Raw genomic sequence first — 19,139 nt, forward strand, 5'->3', positions numbered from 1 at the left:
TCCCTGGGAGCCGGCGCGCGTGGCCTCGCGGCTGTTGTCGGCTTTTGCAGCCATTTCGGCGGCTGAGCGCCTGCGTGCTGTGCGTCCCTGCTTGGGCGGCTGTTGTCGCCGCGCCCAGGCGTTCCGGCAGGGGGGGGCGTTTGTCTTGAATCGCGTGGAGGCCGCGATCCCGCCGTGCCCGCCGGCGTGGACTGTTAATTCGCTGAGGGCTATTTGGCGGAGGGCCGGGGGAGCGGAGCCTGCGTCTTAAGACGCGCCTGAGGCCCCCACCTTTTTTCCTGTGAGCGGGCCGCTTCCGTTGCGTTCCTCGCCCGGCCAGGCGCTTTCAAGCGCAAGGCCCTTGCCCCGCTTGGAGGCGTCGGCGGCCGGTGTCCCTCCTGCGGCCTTGCGGCGTCCTCCACGCCTGTGCGCGGAAGCCCACCCCGCCGGGCCTCGCTTTGTCTGGCCTGCTGGGGCGCGGCGAGGAAAGCAAGCTCGCGCCCGCCATTTTGGGTGCCGGAGGCTTTTCGCGCGGCCTCAGCTGCTCGCCATTCAGGCGCTGCTTGGGTTCCTGCACCACTATTGCTTGGCGGCCTGGGGGGTGGTGGTTTTGGTATAAGGTTCATAGGAGGGGGTGCCTCGGTGTGCTGCCCTTGGGGTGCTTGGGTGTGTGGCCCCTTTAACAGGGGCGGAAGGAAGAAATTTGAGCCTTGCTGTGCAGTCACAGGAAATCAGTGGGGCTGCGTTTTCTGGAGGCCTGAGTTCCTCCCACTGGCCTTAGGCTAGCGCTGCCATCTAGTGGCTGGAGGGTCTTATTACGCCCTCCAATTTTAGTTGCTGTCTCCTTACTGCTGACTGCATAGCTTGGTTCATAGCTATTTGAATCTATTGGTGATTGATTGGCTTAATTGTCTATTATTGCTATTATTATTATTATTATTATTATTATTATTATTATTATTGACTGATTAGTTAATTTACTTTATCTGAAGGAGTTTGGCTGTGGCCTGCCCGCTTTCCTACCCTCCTTCTTAGGGGGTTGGGCACGTGGGGGGCCCTGCCTACCCCAGCCTGCAAGGTGAAATTCTTTGATTCGTGGGGCGTTTTTTACTAGGGGCCTTGCTGTTGCTGTGGGCCTTACATTTAGTTGAATAGGCCACAATTTGGGGGGGGGGGTTGGTGGCATTGCCTAGTGGTTAGAGGTAGTTGTGAGCACTACTGCGTAATTTTCTCGATTGTTGCTTGTTCTTTGCAGTTCCTTAAATTTTCATGATGGCATCCCACCCATCCGCTTCAGGAAAATCTAAGAGGGTCATTAAGGGCGCTTCACAAAGGCTGCGTTCGCCATCCTCGCATGCTGCAGGTCGCGTGGAAGCCTTCATCGCTAGCATTGCGGGTGACCCACAGGCCCTGGCCCAGCTTGGATCTGGGCTTGATGCCTTATTACAGAACCCGGCCACTCATTCTGCCCCTTCGACCTCTGCTGGTTTACCCCTGGAGGCCGGGCAGGGGGCGGCAGCCACGGCTATGCCTCCGGGCCTGCAAGGCCCAGACCCTCTTTCTGCCCCCTCTACCTCTGCAGGTGTATCCCTGGACCCTGGGCAAGCTACGGTGGCGGCGTCGCAGCCTCTGTTCCCCATGGCAACCATTCGGGAACTGCCGGAGACCACGTCTGGGCCAGCTGACACGTCGGATGACGAGTTCGTGGGGCCTTCTGGCGTGCTGATGCCGAATGCCTCTTCCACTCCTATGGTGGCGCCGGCGCCCCCTCCCGTCAAACGACGAAGTGAGGGGAAGCAGCCTCGGCGCACCAGGAGGAGGAGGCAGGCCAAGGGCAGAGTAAGTGGGCAAGGGCAGGGAGGGCGGACGGGGGCCTCCTCTAATGTTGTTGTCTCACCCGTTGCTCCATCCCAGACTCTTGCCGTCGCCTCGCGGTCCGAGGTGCTTTCATCAGCATCCGGCGAGGAGGCCCTCCCGGTGCCGGCTAGAGTGTCGAGTGGTGGAAAGCGTCGTCACAAAAGTCGTTCCAGGAGGCGGGCAAAGAGGCGCAGGGACGATACCTCGACCTCGACCACCTCAGGTTCGTCCTCCAGCTCCGAGGGTTCTGATCACTCTATGGGGCTGTACTGGGCTTACGGGGAAGTGGATTCTGGGCTTCCTCGTTGGGCCTGGGCTCGTCGAGCGAATTCCCATCGTGCTCGTTACGGAGCTGTTCAAGAATGTCTCGAAGGAGAGTTGGTCCCAGAGACCACGGTTTCTACCAACAGCACTAGGGATATTATTCCGGGCAGTCACCTGTCCTCTAAATTGAGGTCTAGGATATTGGATGGTAAATATGTAGACATTTTCGATTTAGCTCCACCAGAGGATGTGGTCCCTGAACAAGGAAAGGCCCTCGTTAGTACCAAGAAGAAGGGCAGGGATAGAAAAGTGGAGCGGACTTTCGAGCGTTGGCTCGATTGTTATCAAGTTTTTTCCGGGGTAGTCGTAGCGGCATATCCCCGCAGGGCTCTACACCTTATCGTATATCAGTCCATCGTAAGGTCAGCATATAACATGGCGGGGGAAGCGGCCGCAATCGCTTACGATGAACGATTTCGTAGGCGGGCGGCAAACATCGACACCGCCCGCTTTGACAGGAAGGACTTGGACCTTTGGACCACATATGTGGCTCCGTCGGTTTCCCGAAAACCCGCCGAGCAGCAAAAGTCTAAGACCCAGCCTTTTAAGGCGGCACCAAAATTGCGCTGCTGGGATTTCAATAAAGGACTGTGTCAGCGCCCGCAGTGTATTTATGCGCACACTTGTGACCGGTGTGGCGGTAACCACCCGGTGGTTAACTGCTATGCGGGCCGGCGGCCCTTTCGTGGCGGTCGGGGAGGATTCCGGCAGGCACCAAGGGGTTCTGCCCCTGCCCTCCCCGCTCCCCCCGCAGCCTCCACATCAAAATGAATTGCTTCAGTTAGCTTTTTCTCCCATTAAGTTACCGGCCCTTAAACACTGGTTAGCATCCTATCCCAATATTAAAGCGGCTGCATATCTTCGGGATGGTTTCTCCTTCGGTTTCCGGATTCCGATAGCTTTGGCTCCCCTGGCTAGGAATCCTAGGAACCAGAAGTCAGTGAGAGAGATGCACGAGGTCGCAAGCCGGAAGGTTAATAAAGAAATAGCGCTCCAGCGCATGGCTGGTCCTTTTGCGTCTCCGCCTTTTCCCAATCTGCATCTCTCTCCCTTGGGAATCGTCCCCAAAAAGGCTCCGGGTGAGTTTCGGCTCATTCATAATTTGTCTCACCCTAGGGACACGTCCGTGAATGACGTGATCCCTCCGGAGCTTTGTACGGTAAAATACGCTTCTCTCGACCAGGCGATTAAAATGATCAGAAAGTGTGGGCCGGGGGCCTTGTTGGCAAAATGTGATATCGAATCGGCTTTTCGATTATTACCAATTCATCCACTTGATTTTTGGTTGCTGGGCTTTCAGTTTGAAGGCGCCTATTATTTTGATAAGGCCATGCCAATGGGCTGCTCCGTAGCCTGTGCGGCCTTCGAGTGCTTTAGTACGTTTTTGGAATGGGCCCTTCGCACTAAGACCGGATTAACGGGGGTCACTCATTATTTGGATGATTTTTTAATGGTTTCTGCGGCCGATACGGGTGACTGTGTCACCCTGCTACAGGCCTTTAACGACCTTACCAATGAGCTGGGTGTGCCCCTCGCAGCGGATAAGACTGAAGGCCCAGCTACCAGGCTCACGTACCTGGGTATCCTTTTGGATACCGTTAACCAGACTTCCAGCTTACCTATGGAGAAGATCACCACGCTTCGACGGGTGATAGAGGAAATGCTGGTGCCGGAAAAGGTGACGCTTCGCCAGCTGCAATCGTTGCTGGGTCACTTTAATTTTGCCTGTAAAGTTGTGTCACCCGGTCGCCCCTTTTGTGCGCGTTTGAACAAACGCACCGTTGGTCTGCGTCGGCCTCATCACCGGGTGCGCTTATCGCAGGGTGAGAAGGCTGACATGAGGATGTGGCTGGTATTCCTGGAGGAATACAATGGGGTATCCTTGTGGCAGGATGTTTTAAACCTGCACAACGATTTCCAAGTGCACTCCGATGCAGCGGGTTCCCTGGGATTTGGTTTGTTTTGGAATGGCAGGTGGTGCGCTCAAAGATGGCCCCCTGCTTGGCAGGACACTGAAATCACGCGGGATTTAACTTTTCTTGAGTTCTTTCCTATAGCAGTTGCAGTCCATATTTGGGTTGACGACTTCAAGGACCGCCGCGTATGCTTTTGGTCAGATAACCAGGCTGTGGTGACTGTCCTTGCGAAACAATCTTCTAAGTCAACTCGGGTATCGGCTCTGCTGCGGGCATTCGTGCTGCAGTGCCTGCGTTTTAACATTATTTTCTCAGCGCGTTTTGTCCCGGGCGTGGCCAACGATATAGCTGACGCTTTGTCACGATTTCAGATGGAGCGCTTCAGGTCCCTGGTTCCAGACGCACAACATCAGCCGGAGATTTTCCCGGATCGTCTTTGGAACCTTGGCAGCTGCTAGTCTTGCAGGGAGTAGCTGCTTCTGTTTCCCCCTCTACCCTGCGGGCTTATCAGAAAGCTTGGACTGACTTTTTAACTTTTCGCAGTCAGTCGCTCGCGGTGGAGAGAGCGGCCCGCCCCTCTTCTTCCCAGGTGCTTCAATATTTGGCACACCTGTTTCACCTGGGAAGGGCTGCCAGGACCATAAAGCTCCAGTCTGTGGCCATTTCATTTTTCTCGAAATTGTTTTTTAATAGGGACCCTTGCGCCAAATTCGTGGTGCGTAAGGCCATGGAGGGATGGGGCAGGCTTTGGCCTCCCCGTTCCCCTACCAGGAACCCAATTTCTTTTGACCTTCTCACTAAAATGAGATTGAAGCTTAGGGTGGTGTGTTGGTCTAAATATGAGGCCCGTTTGTTTTCGGCCGCTTTCTCAGTAGCCTTTTTTGGCGCATTGAGAATTGGTGAAATTGTAGTGGGTCAAATGCGTCAGGGGGTGCCAGGGGGTTTGCTACTCCAGGACATACGCCTGTCACCAACTGAATTGTTAATCACGATTCGGAGTTCCAAGACCGACCAGGCTGGTAAAGGAGCAGTAATGCGACTGCCTGCCACGGGGCAGACGGGCCCCTGCCCGGTTAAGGACGTAGCCAAATTCTTGGCGGAAAGGCCAGCTGGGGAGGGCCCCTTGTTTGTGCATCAGGATGGTAACCCGATGACTAGGCTGCAATTTACTAGAGTTATGAGGAAGGTGATAGCGGCATGCGGTTGTGTGGCCGCTAATTACGCTCCTCATTCCTTTCGCATTGGGGCCGCCACTACGGCGGCCCACTGGGGTCTCTCGGTTGATGCTATTAAGGATTTGGGCAGGTGGAAATCTGCAGCGTATAGATCTTATGTTCGGAAGCGCTCCTAACTTTGTCGTTTGTTTTCCAATGTTTCTCCAGGGCTCGCGGACGTGCACATATGGATGGTGGGACATTCCATAGTCCATTGGGCAGGCCTTCGCGCTGGCCAGACGCCATTGGGTCCTCGACTTGGCCTTCCATCCAACATCCAAGTGACCTGGATGGGCAAGAGGGGCATGCGCTGGGGGGAGCTTCTCCCTTTGCTGCGGCGCAAAGCCCTCTTGCTCGGGTGCCCGTCCGCCCTGGTGATCCAGCTGGGGGAAAATGACATCCCCGCGGTTGACCCGTTATCTCTTCGCCTGGCTATCCTACGAGATTTGTTGGAGATAAGGACTTGGTTCCCTGATACCGTCGTTTTTTGGTCCCAAATGTTGCAGAGGATGCAATGGCGGGGTGACATTCCTCCTCTGGCTGGGGAAAGAGCCAGAAAAAGGGTTAACAGCGCAGCATCCAAACGGGTGTACGAAATCGGGGGGAGTTTGATTCGACATCCCGAAATTAATGTTAGAGCCCCGCTTTTATATCGGGATGATGGGGTTCACTTGTCCCCTGATGGGTATGACATTTGGCTGCGTGATGTGTCTGAGGGTTTAAAAAGTTGGTTAGGTCTCTGAGTGTTGGCGGCAAGCCAGGGCTGGCTTGATTGGCGGTTAGGCTTTTGGTTGGTTAATCGGTTGGTAGAGGGGGTGGCACACGGATGCCTACCCTCACCTCCGTTTGCTCCATATAGAAGTATTCCGTTAAAGGAATCTCGGGGCTTACACTCTTGTCCTTACCATCCCGCCATTGGCGGGAATGGTGGGCCCAATTTTTAAGAGCAAGAGCCTTGAGGAACATTCTTGGTGAAGGTGAGGAGGGAATGACTGGGCGCAGCCACCTCCTCACTCCCAGGTATGTTTACTTGACTTCCATTCGGAAGTCGGAGCAGGAACTGTCCAAGCGGACAGTGGTGAGTCCTGTCCTATGGTGACAGCTGAGGTGAGTCCTGCCACGTGGGGCAGATGAGGTGAGTCCTGTCCTAAGGGGACAGCTGATTGAGTCCTGTCCTAGATGGACAGATGGGGATAGTCCTTCTTTAGGAAGGACGAGTGAATAACCAAAAGCCTAAGCCAACACTCGGATTAAAATTGTGTAATTAATAAAGTTGTGGCCCTAAATTATTTGCCAAAAACCAAACCATAATTCTGTTGTCAGTTGTGAGTTATTTAAGGTAATTTTCTGGGAAGCCTCGACACACAAAGCGCTTTATATCATACAATATAAAGCGGATTGTGGTAGGGCTGTTAAGAAATTTAGCTTAGGGTTTGGTTTGTGTAAGGCCACAGCTCATGCTGAGTAATGGGGGGCGTGCGTATGCAAATCCCTGGGATCTGATTGGTTGTTGGGGCCCCTCTTAAAGCTGCGTCCACCATTTTCTAGTCACATTTTTGCCTGGCGTTTGAACCCCTCCCACCCGCCCTTTCTTTCTTGCAGGTTAGCACGACATTGCTATTGCCTTCGGGGCCGCCTGTATTCAGGGGTCAGTAGGAATTTTTCCAATTGGCTGATTGGCTTTGCCTCTTGGTTTTCGCCTACTGCGCTAGCAAATTGTCACAACTTGTTAGGTTGGCGGTTAGGCTTTTGGTTGGTTAATCGGTTGGTAGAGGGGGTGGCACACGGATGCCTACCCTCACCTCCGTTTGCTCCATATAGAAGTATTCCGTTAAAGGAATCTCGGGGCTTACACTCTTGTCCTTACCATCCCGCCATTGGCGGGAATGGTGGGCCCAATTTTTAAGAGCAAGAGCCTTGAGGAACATTCTTGGTGAAGGTGAGGAGGGAATGACTGGGCGCAGCCACCTCCTCACTCCCAGGTATGTTTACTTGACTTCCATTCGGAAGTCGGAGCAGGAACTGTCCAAGCGGACAGTGGTGAGTCCTGTCCTATGGTGACAGCTGAGGTGAGTCCTGCCACGTGGGGCAGATGAGGTGAGTCCTGTCCTAAGGGGACAGCTGATTGAGTCCTGTCCTAGATGGACAGATGGGGATAGTCCTTCTTTAGGAAGGACGAGTGAATAACCAAAAGCCTAAGCCAACACTCGGATTAAAATTGTGTAATTAATAAAGTTGTGGCCCTAAATTATTTGCCAAAAACCAAACCATAATTCTGTTGTCAGTTGTGAGTTATTTAAGGTAATTTTCTGGGAAGCCTCGACACACAAGGGATCTTTCTTTTGAGAGGAGGCAGAAATCATGGCAAAAATGCAACCCAGCCCTCTTTTAAGTTTGGTGAGGAGGAGTTCAGCATTTGGTACGTTCTGAATTTTGAGATCCAACCCAATCTGTGTATATTTTTATGGGGGCAGTGACTAAACGGCTTACTTTGTTTGCATGTTGTTGTTTGTGTGCATGCATGCTGTTGAACACATGCAGAACGGGAGAATTAATCCCAGCCTTGCGCTGATAGACGAGAGCCCCGCAGTAATTTAAAAACAAAAAAATAAATAAGCAATGCTGCTTTAGAAAAGGCAAACAGACAATTATCTGACTCCTAGAGAAGGTCTGCCAGCGTCGCAGCCATAACCATAGCAACTAGACCAGGGGTCTCCTACCTCCCAATAGCTGACATAGCATGGCATTCAAGGAACAACACTCACTTCTCGACATTGAGTTGCTATTCTCCTGTCCCCCTGCCCCCAATAAACATAGAGGCCAGATTGCCCGGACTCAAAGAGTTAGCACATAATAGTCTTATTTTATCCTGATTATATCTCACAAACCTGTGAGGCTGAAGCAACACTTCACTGAGGAGTTCCCCCGGTGTGTTTTCAGGTCTCTTTCAAGAGAAGGGTATGGGGGTAGAGAGGCTGGCAGCAACACAGCCCGCAAATGTGCAAATTGGCCCCTGAGAGCCTGCTTGGAGAGAATTCCTGATGCATCTCAGTGGCATCACTCGCAGGAGCCAAAGGCGATTAATAGGAGGTGTTGCCTTGCAGTTATTGCAGTTCTCTGTTGTAATCCTGATTGGAACGTGAGACCAGAGGTTGTAGCTTTAAGCATTCAACCTTCCAAGGAACAGGCCATTTCAAGTTTCCCGGGACATTCTGCCGATGACCTTACAGTCTCTATCCCTTAGCAAAAAAAGAGGAAACAATGCAAGTGAGAAGCTGCTGAGATGGAGTCATTTGCAAATGTGCCACTGTGGACTCAACAGAAACAGGGAGCAGCTAGCTCACGGTACAAAATAAATGTCCACCTGCAGGGGTTTTTAGATTATCATTTCCATCTTTGCTGTGCAGATTTATCACAAATAGTAAAAGTCTGCAATGGGTCACACTCATTCTGATTGGAACCTCATAATGCAATTCTACAAATCTATGGACTCTATTTCATCTTCTTCTTTGTGTCTTATCTTACTCTGTGCACTTGTAATTTTGTACTTTTTATTTTTCAATAAAGAATATAAAATTTGAAAAATAAGAAAGCCAACCAAGGAGTCACAAAAATTGCTGGCGATGCAGCTGCGGCTGGCACTACTGCAGCAGCTAGACGAGTGACTGATAGTGGCTGCCGAGACCATAGAAAGACCTACATTGGATTCCAGTATGTTTCCGAGCACAATTCAGTGTTGGTGCTGACCTTTAAAGTCCTAAACGGCCTCGGCCCAGAAGACCTGAAGGAGCATCTCCACCCCCCATCATTCAGCCTGGACACTGAGATCCAGCGCCGAGGGCCTTCTGGCAGTTCCCTCCCTGCAAGGTTACAGTGAACCAGGCAGAGGGCCTTCTCGGTAGTGGCATCTGCCCTGTGGAACACCTTCCCGTCAGATGTCAAGGAAATAAGCAACTATCTGACTTTTAGAAGACATCTGAAGGCAGCCCTGTTTAGGGAAGTTCTTAATGTTTGATGTTTTATTGTGTTTTTAACATTGTGTTGGCATCTGCCCAGAGCTGCTGGGGAAACTCAGCCTGATGGGTGGGATATAAATAATAATAATAATAAATACTACTACTACTACTACTACTACTACTAATACTACTACTAATAATAATTGCTTGCACTTTTTCACAACTGCACCTGTTATCACTCCTGTTTTCCCAAAGGAAAAGGGTTCCTAGTTCTGAGCACAAGAGCATATTTGCCTGCTGTGGCTCCAACTGGAGAGGCAGAGCTGCCAACAACAAACAACAACAACAACAACAACAACAACAACATTATTTATACCCTGCCCATCTTGCTCCAGCAACTTTGGGCAGTGTCAGAGGTTCTTGTGGCTACTCTTGAGTAACAACGCTCCACACCTGCTTGTCTTTAAGGCGTTTTTATTGTGCATCTTATTTACAGTGCAAAGAATCTGGAAAACATGTCTGCTTAGTCCGAGTCAGAACCTCGCAATGGCTTCTTTCTGTTTCGCGCCCAACATAACAGCTTGGGAACCCCAAAGCCCCTCCCTCTCGCCCTACGGGGTGCCGTGCGCCTCAATTCAGGAGTCGGGGGGGGGGAGGGCCATCCTTCTGACTGCTCTCCTGTCATTTCCTCCCCAGCTGCTTCCTTCTCTACTCGGTGTTGAGGCTCTTTCATGCTGTCAGAGCCTCTTCCCTCCCTCTCTACTTCCTGATTCCTGTAATCTGATCCACTACTGGACTTGCTGCTCTGAGAGGAACTCGACCTGATTGGGGGGGGGCTGTTCCCTATAAGCCCTCCCCCTTACAGGCAGCTTCCAGCACAAAGAAAACAATCAAATCAGGTATCAAATCAGTAGGTTGTCCCTCTGTGGGTAGCTCTTCTCGCTGTCTTTTCACTAGTGCACATTTCACTGTTGGTTTAGGAAACTTAAGCAGAAACTGTTTCCAGGGCCGAGGATGCTAGAGGTGATATGCCCAAAGTCACGAAGGTGCCTGGAGAACCTGCAGAAAGCTGCCTTTCCTGACCTCACACACATGGCAGGGAAACCACAAATCTCAGCAGGTGGATCCGAGAGAGCTTGTTAACAGAAGGACTGATACATCCTTGTCTTCCATAAACGCAGTTTCAACAATGAGTCCATAAGTCACTTTGGAGGTCAATTCTGGATCCTGGGGACATTGGTTTCTGGGCGGGAGTTGGTCACAGTAACAGTTTGCCAAGCGTGCCTTCCTCTTAGCACGTTTCTCCCTTTCGTCCTGAGTCTGAGTGTCTTCAAAGCCCACCTTTGGTAAAGGCTGTTCTCCAACTGGAGCGCTCGCAGGCCAGTGATTCCCGGTTGTCGGTGTTTATACTACATTTTTTAAAGATTTGCCTTGAGACATCTTTAAACCTCTTTTGTTGGCCACCAGCATTGCACTTTCCATTTTTAAGTTCTGAATAGAGTAGTTGCTTTGGAAGACGATCATCAGGCATCCGCACAACATGGCCAGTCCAATGAAGTTGATGTTGAAGAATCATTGCTTCAACACTGGTGATCTTTGCTTCTTCTGGTCATTACTGCCTCTTCTGGGAAACGAGTTCCATCATTTAACTATGCACTGCATGAAGAAAGATTTCCAGACCTTCCAAGTGTTCCTGTTTTCCAGGGACCTCCCTGATTTAGAGAAGCTCTCCCAGTTTCTGATTTTATCCCGGAATGTCCCACTTTTCCTTAGGGTATGGTAGGATGTCCCTATTTTCATTGGAGAAATGTTGGAGGGTTTGGAGTTACCCGACCCTGGAGCTGTCAGAAGGCAATCCTGTATAGGGAAGCTTTTTTTAAAAAATGTATTAATATGTTTTAATATCTGTTGGAAGCTGCCCAGAGTGGCCGGGGCAACCCAGTAAGAGGTGTGGGGTATAAATAGTAAAATGATAATTATGGAATGGGACTTTCCTATTTTCATTGGATAAATGTTGGAGGGTATGGACTTCATGTGTCCTTGTCAGGCTGCCAGAACCAACATTTGTCAGAACCATTTACCTCTTCATTTAGCAGCACAGGCCAGGCCTGGAGCCGATCTGCTTGCTTTTTTAGTAGTCCTTGAGAACTTGTAGTGCTCTGGCAGGCAAATAAGTATGTATTCAATCACCAGGCAGCACTTATCTTTTGCAATACAAAACACCCAACAAATTCAGTCACCAGAGGTTTGTTTGTTTTTTGTTTGTTTTTTAAGGAAGATTGCCACATGTACTATTGGTTTGAGATAAGGAAATGGAAATCTATAGGCCCTGTTAACATTTTTATTCTGCACGGTGTCATGTGTGTTAACAAATACTTATTCTATTCCCATTTTCCCCCTTTTGTACTCTGCTGCAGCAGGCATAAATGATGCATGGATATTAACTTATCCAACAAGAGGTACTTACTGATCAAGCCAAAGGGGCCTGCTTTTTTGCACTCTCTCCACGAATGCTGTGGTTTTAGCTTAAGCGTTTCCTTCTGCACTGACGTCTCTTTCCGTGCTTGCAATATATTTGTCCTGAATTTATTATGGCGCTCCTCGAACAACAGTGTCAAAGTGCCTCACTGGGTTATGCCTTTTTGGCAGAGATTTATGGGTGGTAATTATGTGCGGCGTGCATAACGGAAAATCTAAAATCAATTGCGCACTTTACGTTTTTTACTGTGTGCTTATTAATTTCAATTTCCCCCCTCTCTCCCTTGGAGGGGGCATTTAATTGATGTGCTGTGCATTGTAAATGTGGGATGCATGACAAATCTTTTGGAAGCAGATAGGGACATATTGACCACCCCCAAAACAGCAAGGAAATATGGAATAACCGATGATATGAGTAGCAATTTTCTCCTTGGAGAGGTGATCCTATACCCCAGATTTGCTAGTTCCATCTAGTCTTTGAATCCCTCATTTTCAAAATGCATATGGAATAACGATGGAACTGCCTTTCAGGATTCATACATGGGTGTTTGCCTTGCCTCTTATGAGAAATCATTATGAAATGCACAACTAATTAACTACTGTGGATATCCCCATGGCCATTTTCACCTTGTGTGTCACGGGATCCTCTGGTTCTATGGGGTGTGGCATGGTTTGTCAGACCCAGGAGGTGGTGGAGGAGGAAGCAGTAGAAACAGAGTGGTGTGTTGCTTGAAGTCTGCTCATCGGGGATGGAGGTGCTCCCCTCCAGGTGTTGCAGAAGGTGAAGCACACCTACTGGCTCTCTCCATTGCCCGTCCTGCAGAGTGCAGAGCAGGGGCGTACCCAGGACCAAAACTAGGGGGGGCAAGAGAGGGGAAGAGAGAGGGAAGGAGGGAGGGAGGGAAGAGAGAGAAGGAAGGAAGGAAAGAAGGAAGGGGTGGGGGGGAGAGAGAGAGAGAGAGAGAGAGAGAGAGAGGGAAGGAAGGAAGGAAGGGGTGGGAGAGAGAGAAGGGAGGGAGGGAGAGAGAGAGAGAAAAAAGGAAGAATGAAAGAGGGGAGGGGAGGAAGGATGGAGCACACATCCGCACTACCCCCCCCCCCCAGCTCATGCTGCTCCTCCCCCCTCCCATGTTACTGTTGCTGGCTGCAGCCATGGAGGCGGGGAAAACAGCCTGATTTCAGGCTGCTTCTCGCCCTCCCCACGTTCCTGTCGCTGGCTGCAGCCGTGGAGGGGGCGAAAACAGCCCAATTTCCATAACCCGCAGTGACTTTTCCCCTTCAGTTTTCGGAGGGAAAAAGTGCAGGTTATGGTCTGTAAAATACAGTATATATTTTTTTGCTTCTGGGGGGGCAGCTGCCCCCCTGCCCCTCGCTTGGTACGCCATGGTGCAGAGCCCCACTGGGGGAGGGGCTTTGACCAGCCCATGGTAGGGGCTGAAAAGGAAGAGGTGGAGCTGGATGGAGCAGATGCTGAATCACTGAATACTTCTGCTGAACATTGCTGGAGAGAAGGAATGGCCTGCTTGCAGCAATAACCTCCCACCCCAGCAGCAGTTTTCAATGGCTGAATTGCCTGACCTGCTGCTACCGCTAAGCCTCTGAGCAACTTGGACACCTGACTTTTCCCCTAGTATCTACCAACTGGAATGCATGCCTAATTCTTCATTTATTGATTCATTTTCTGCTGTGCATCGTTTCTACAAACCTGTATCTTAATTCTGGGTTTTAATATATATATATTTTAAAAAAACACCCCCAAAATCTTCAGTTTCTTAAAATAATGAATGGTGGTGCAGCAACTAAAAGTTGTCAATAAATATGTACATAATTTTAAATTTAAAATGGAAAATAATACTTTGCAGTTAAAAAACACACAACATAAATGGAAACTACAGCATGGCAGTACTATTATACAAATGATGATCAATGATCCCTTTTTTTATGGGAGGGGGCCATCCTTGTCCAGGTTGCAGCAGGGAAAAGTGTTTCTTTTACTGCACAACCGAGACAACTGCCTGGATGTAACAATATATATGTCCAGGAGGTAATGGATGATGCTTAGAGAACTTCTCATATAATAACACATCAAGGGGATTCAGTATTTTGAATAAAGATAAGATAAACTGTAGCATGTGATGGCTGCTTTCCTGCATCTGCAAACAGCAGGATATCACCGGAGCAATTGCTCAGATAATGTGCTGGCATTTCAGGGCTCTCGGATTCTGCCCCCCCATGTTCCCCAGCCTCCCTATTTCATGTATGCTTCCCCACACTTCAAGCACCTGGACTCGATTAACAAGATGCGAGAAGGATTGTTGCCACACACTTCTACGGCTCTGCTTTCCCTTGGAAAGGAAAAAAAATATGACCGCGCGCATAGTTCTCGGCAATCCTTGATTGAAGATAGTAAACTCGCATATCAATCAGCCACTTGTTAACCATTGCTTTCTGCCTCTGAGTCAGATGAGTTGTAAAATAATTAGCTGCGGGGTTTCTTAGGCACGGTGCCTAAGATATCTGGTGGACACCCATCTTGGTGTCCACCAGATATTTTGGACCACAATGCCCATCATCCATGACCACTGCCCAAGCTGTCTTGGGCTGATGGGAATTGTAGTCCCAAGCACTAGCTTGAGCAGGCATCCCCAAACTGTGGCCCTCCAGATGTTTTGGCCTATAACTCCCATGATCCCTAGCTAACAGGACCAGTGGTCAGGGAAGATGGGAATTGTAGTCCAAAACATCTGGAGGGCTGAAGTCTGGGGATGCCTGAGCTTGAGAGATGAGCATTTAGGGCAGGCATAGGCCAACTCGGCCCTGAAGATGTTTTGGGACTACAATTCCCATCATCCCTGACCACTGGTCCTGTTAGCTAGGGATGATGGGAGTTGTAGTCCCAAAACATCTAGAGGGCCGAGTTTGCCTATGCCTGATTTAGAGTCTCAGCATCACTTCGCACGGGTGCTTGGTGTGCTCTGAGTCTCTCTGCGGATGCTCAGACACTGCCCTGTTCGTTGGTGCTGCAGGCTTGGGGGAAAGAATGGCTTTTGGAAATGCTATAATTAATCTGTTTCGGAAAGGGTTATAGCCAGGTGTGGAGGCAGCGATGCTTCTGAATACCAGTTGCTGGAAACCACAAGAGGGGAGAGGGCTCTTGTGCTCATATCCTGCTTATGGGTTTCCCATAGTGGGGAGCTACGGTAGTTGGCCATTGTGAGAACAGGATGATGGGCTAGATGAGCCTTTGGTCTGATCCAGGAGCCTCTTCTTCTGTTCTTATGTTCAAATACTTCTATATCACACAAACACACAGACACACACACACAGCTCAATCAGGTGGTCTTTTCTTGAACATTCATCTTGATTTGTTTGCACAAATCTTTCATGAAGGTCAGGCAATATCCAGTCTTTATTGAGCAATTATTCGTGTGTGTGTGTGTGTGTGTGTGTGTGTGTTCAGGGTCGTCTTAAGGTCATCGGGTGCCCTGGTGCAGGGATCCCTCGGGCGCGCCCCCCACTCTTAAAAAAAAGGAAAATTCTTACCTGGTGTGCCAGGCGGTGGGAGCCTCACGGCGGCCCCCGCACCTCACAGCAGGGCCGTGCTGTGCCGGAGGCCGCCTGCCTGTCCAATGCTGCCGGATTGAGTGGGGGAGGGGGCGCCGCTGCTGCACGTGGACTTCCTCCCTTCTCCCAGCGGAGCGGGGTGCCTGGGCAGGCCGGGCCACGGTGGGTTCCTTCCTGCCAACAGGGCGCTGAGTTTCATTGGTAGAGGTGCTGCCATGTGGCGTCACCTCTACCAATGAAACGCAGCGCCGGGGTGAGGGATGACCCTGGCACTGCAGAGCGGAACAGGGTCCTAGTGCCCCTGTTCTGCTCGCTTCCCTCCCTGCTCTCGCGGCGCGGCTGGTGGAGGGAAAAGGGAGGCCTCCGCAAAGCTCCCCCACTTGCTGGGGCGCCCCTCAGTGCCCCCTGATCGCCCAGGCGCCGTGGTGCATTGCGCCACTAGAGTCAATGGGCGAGCCGGGCCTGTGTGTGTTATGCAACATTCATCTTGAATCTGTCCCATTTTGCTTGCATGGGGGTAATACAGCTTCCCATTAATCGTTTGTTCATCACACCTTTTCCACTGCATTTTGCCTTTAGGATGTCCCTATTTTCATCAGGGGCCACAAAGAGTCGAATACGACTAAACGACTAAACAACAACAACAACAACAACAATTTTCATCAGAGAAATGTTGAACGGAATGGAGTTATGCAACAGGAGAAAAATAACCCTTCAACCTTTAGAAGACGTCTGAAGGCAGTCCTGTAAAGGGAATGTTTCTTTTTTAATGTTTAATGTTTTATTATGTTTTTATATATGTTGGAAACCACTCAGAGTGGCTGCGGCAACCCAGTAAATGGGGGGGGGGGTATAAAGTAGTAGTAGTCGCTGTTGTTGTTGAATGGGACGTCCCTATTTTCATTGGAGAAGTGTTGGAGGGCGTGCTTGTTTCCCTCCCACAAAATATTGACAGTTTGGAGGCAGCCACAAACACCCTACCCACCAAGAACAGCAAGATTTGCTTTGAATGCCACACTCATAATTTCCTGATGCAGAAACTTGGGTTCCCTTAGTGCCCGCTTAAGATTCCTTTGATGCCGTCTCTGACCTGCTTTTTGTACATTTCCTCCATGGACTTCTCAGCTGCCCTATTAGAGGGAAAATACAGAACGAGATGGACTACCGAGCTGATGCTGGCTGGCACTTCTTATTTTCTTAAGAGCGGCTCGCTGTGACTAAGGGCACGGCAATGTTTTTGGAGGCTTTTTGTTGTTTGTTGCCTTGCTATTTTCCTCCCGACAGTCTCAGCAGGCTCCCGAAAGTATGACAAATGCTATTGTTACTTAGCCGGCCAGACCTGCATTTGTTTCAATCTGCCACTCGGTGAGCGAGGTGGAGTAGACACTGTTCAGTTTCATTTGCGATCAACAGAACTTCCTCCCATTTAGAAGCAATTGCATTAAGATTATCCGTAGGGATCTTCCAATGGGCTTTGTTTTTAATACTAATGAGGAGCCGCTGATGGCAGGTTCTTAACACATCCCTGGCTTGGCGGTGAAAGGAGTAGTTTATGTCCTTGGGGCTGTGTCTGGGGATAGAGGGAGGGATGAGTGCAGTGAATATGACTGTTTGGCTAATGCATTCCACACACACCCTTTCCCAAAGCATGGCATGTGGCTTTTAAATACTCCGGAAACACTCCGTTTCAATTGCTTTCGCTAATTGAGCCCATGGAACCAGCACCACGTAAATGTCAAGCAGCAATGAGCCAGCTTTCCTTGGCTCATCTCAGAGTCCATCAAGCTTTTGTGAAGAATGCATTAAAAGAAACACCCCAAAGTCCTCCAACTATTCATTCCCCCCTCATGTTTCCATCTCTAATAATAATAATAATAATAAAAATAATAAAAATAATAAAAATAATAAAAATAATAAAAATAATAATAGTTTATTATTTATAACCCACCCATCTGGGTGAACAACATTTAAAGGTGAATATCCCTAATTCACACTTGCCAAAACAAGACACAGCCATCCTTTGAAATTCATACTTCTCCGAATTTTGCAATGCAGTGAATTTTGCAATGAGATAAACTGTACGGTATATATTGCAGTAAAGTGTCCACACAAAAAATGCATATGTTTGTAAAAATAGCATACAGAAATGCATTATATTAGACTTTGATTTCTGGCCTGGGACCACTATGTGCAGGTCATGGGATATAATAATAATAATAATAATAATAATAATAATAATAATAATAATAATAATTTATATCCCTCCCATCTGGACAGCTCCCAACAGAATATTAAAAACACAATGAAACATCAAACATTAAAAACTTCCCTAAACAGGGTTGCCTTCAGATGTCTTCTAAAAGTCAGATAGTTGTTTATTTCCTTGACATCTGGTGGGAGGGCGTTCCACAGGGTGGGCGCCACAACCAAGAAGGCCCTCTGCCTGGTTCACTGTAACCTCGCTTCTAGCAATGAGGGAACCTCCAGAAGGCACTCAGAGCTGGACCTCAGTGTCTGGGTGGGGATGGAGACGCTCCTTCAGGTATACTGGGCCGAGGCCGTTTGGGACTTTAAAGGTCAGCATCAACACTTTGAATTGTGCTTGGAAACGTGTTGGGAGCCAATGTAGCTCTTTCAGGACCAGTGTTACATGGACTCAGCAGCCACTCCCAGTCACCAGTCTAGCTGCCACATTCCGGATTAATTTGTAGTTTCCGGGTCACCTTCAAAGGTAGCCCCACATAGAGCGCATTGCAGTAGTCCAAGCAGAAGGTAACTAGAGCATGCACCACTCTGGCGAGACAGTCTGCAGGCAGGTAGGGTCTCAGCCTGTGGAGCTGGTAGGCAGCTGTCCTGCTAGTTCCCCTCTTCCCAAACCACAACAAAAGCCCTCAAAGCTTGGCTGTGCACACACCCTGCACCTGAAACACATTTAACCCTGGGAATGTTAGTTTAACCTCCCTGAGCTACAACCCCAAGCACCTGTAACAAACTGCAGTTCCCAGGATGCTTTGAGGGGAAGTCAGGTGTTTTAAATGCATGGCGTGGTATGTAGCTCTTATCTGTAACAAATGGGAGGGTGTTAACCTGCAGCAGGAGTGCAGCATGCATGACTCTGGCACTGAAATTTGTGGGTGCCTGGCCCCTGCATGGGGAATATTGTGGGTGCTCGGGGACCCAGGGCCCCAGGGAGTTGGCACCTATGACCTCCAGCAAGGAAGGGCTTGTTGGAGGCAGGATCAATTCCTGGCATGCGACAAGGCCAAGAGGTTTTTGTGCTGTGCTGTTTTTACAATCTATATGGGTTTTTAAAATATTGTTTCAGTTTCTGTTAGAGTTTTTAACTATGATCTTTTATACATTTTTAGCTTTTTGAATTTTATCTGTGTTGATTTAATTTGTGTAAGCTGCCTCAAGTCCATAGCTGTCAAGTTTTCCCTTTTCTCGCGAGGAAGTCTATTTAAGCATAAAAGAATTTCCCTTTAAAAAAGGGAGAACTTGACAGCTACGCTTGAGTCCTGGTCAGGGTAAAAAGCTGAACCATCATCATTATCAGTGCTTTTCACCCCTAAACATTTTGTGAATACATTTTGCTGTATTTATTTTCCCCTATTTGAACTATAAAATGGTGATTTTCGTGAGTCAAAGTGAGAGTACCCCTAAACATTTTTTAATAGAAAAAAAGCTCTGATTATCATCATCACCATTAGGATGAAAATAAAATATTTTTTTGTTGGAAGGTGAACTGCAGCAGAAGAGAAACAGTGTTGCATGCAATGAATAAGGGAGTGGAGCAGAAACGGATGCCTTCTTGTGTCTCTAACTGCCAGTTCCGCACCCATTTCTCTTGC

The 19,139-nt window shown here is 49.2% G+C and overlaps 2 protein-coding genes across 2 annotated transcripts; both read left to right on the forward strand.

Annotated features, from left to right (window-relative positions):
* Positions 1-1,527: 1,527 nt before the first annotated feature.
* LOC132592531 (uncharacterized) lies at positions 1,528-7,566 on the forward strand. Its single transcript, XM_088676045.1, has 2 exons — positions 1,528-2,059; positions 5,459-7,566. Exons 1-2 carry the CDS (start codon positions 1,618-1,620, stop codon positions 6,031-6,033), a joined length of 1,017 nt encoding a protein of 338 aa, XP_088532171.1. The 5' UTR covers positions 1,528-1,617; the 3' UTR covers positions 6,034-7,566.
* On the forward strand, positions 3,110-4,577 carry LOC148684923 (uncharacterized). The gene has a single exon (XM_088675995.1). The coding sequence runs from the start codon at positions 3,110-3,112 to the stop codon at positions 4,532-4,534; it is 1,425 nt and encodes a 474-aa protein (XP_088532121.1). The 3' UTR covers positions 4,535-4,577.
* Positions 7,567-19,139: the final 11,573 nt, after the last annotated feature.

The sequence above is a fragment of the Zootoca vivipara genome, chromosome 8, assembly GCF_965207765.1.
Source record: "Zootoca vivipara chromosome 8, rZooViv2.hap1.1, whole genome shotgun sequence".
NCBI classification, from domain to species: Eukaryota; Metazoa; Chordata; class Lepidosauria; order Squamata; family Lacertidae; genus Zootoca; species Zootoca vivipara.

Bases quoted from the DNA above. Each gene is read 5' to 3' on its own strand.
- LOC132592531 (XM_088676045.1), top strand. From the start codon at position 1,618: ATGGCAACCATTCGGGAACTGCCGGAGACCACGTCTGGGCCAGCTGAC. The intron at 2,060-5,458 runs GTTCGTCCTCCA...ATGTTTCTCCAG, and splicing joins CTCGACCTCGACCACCTCAG to GGCTCGCGGACGTGCACATA.
- LOC148684923 (XM_088675995.1), top strand. From the start codon at position 3,110: ATGCACGAGGTCGCAAGCCGGAAGGTTAATAAAGAAATAGCGCTCCAG.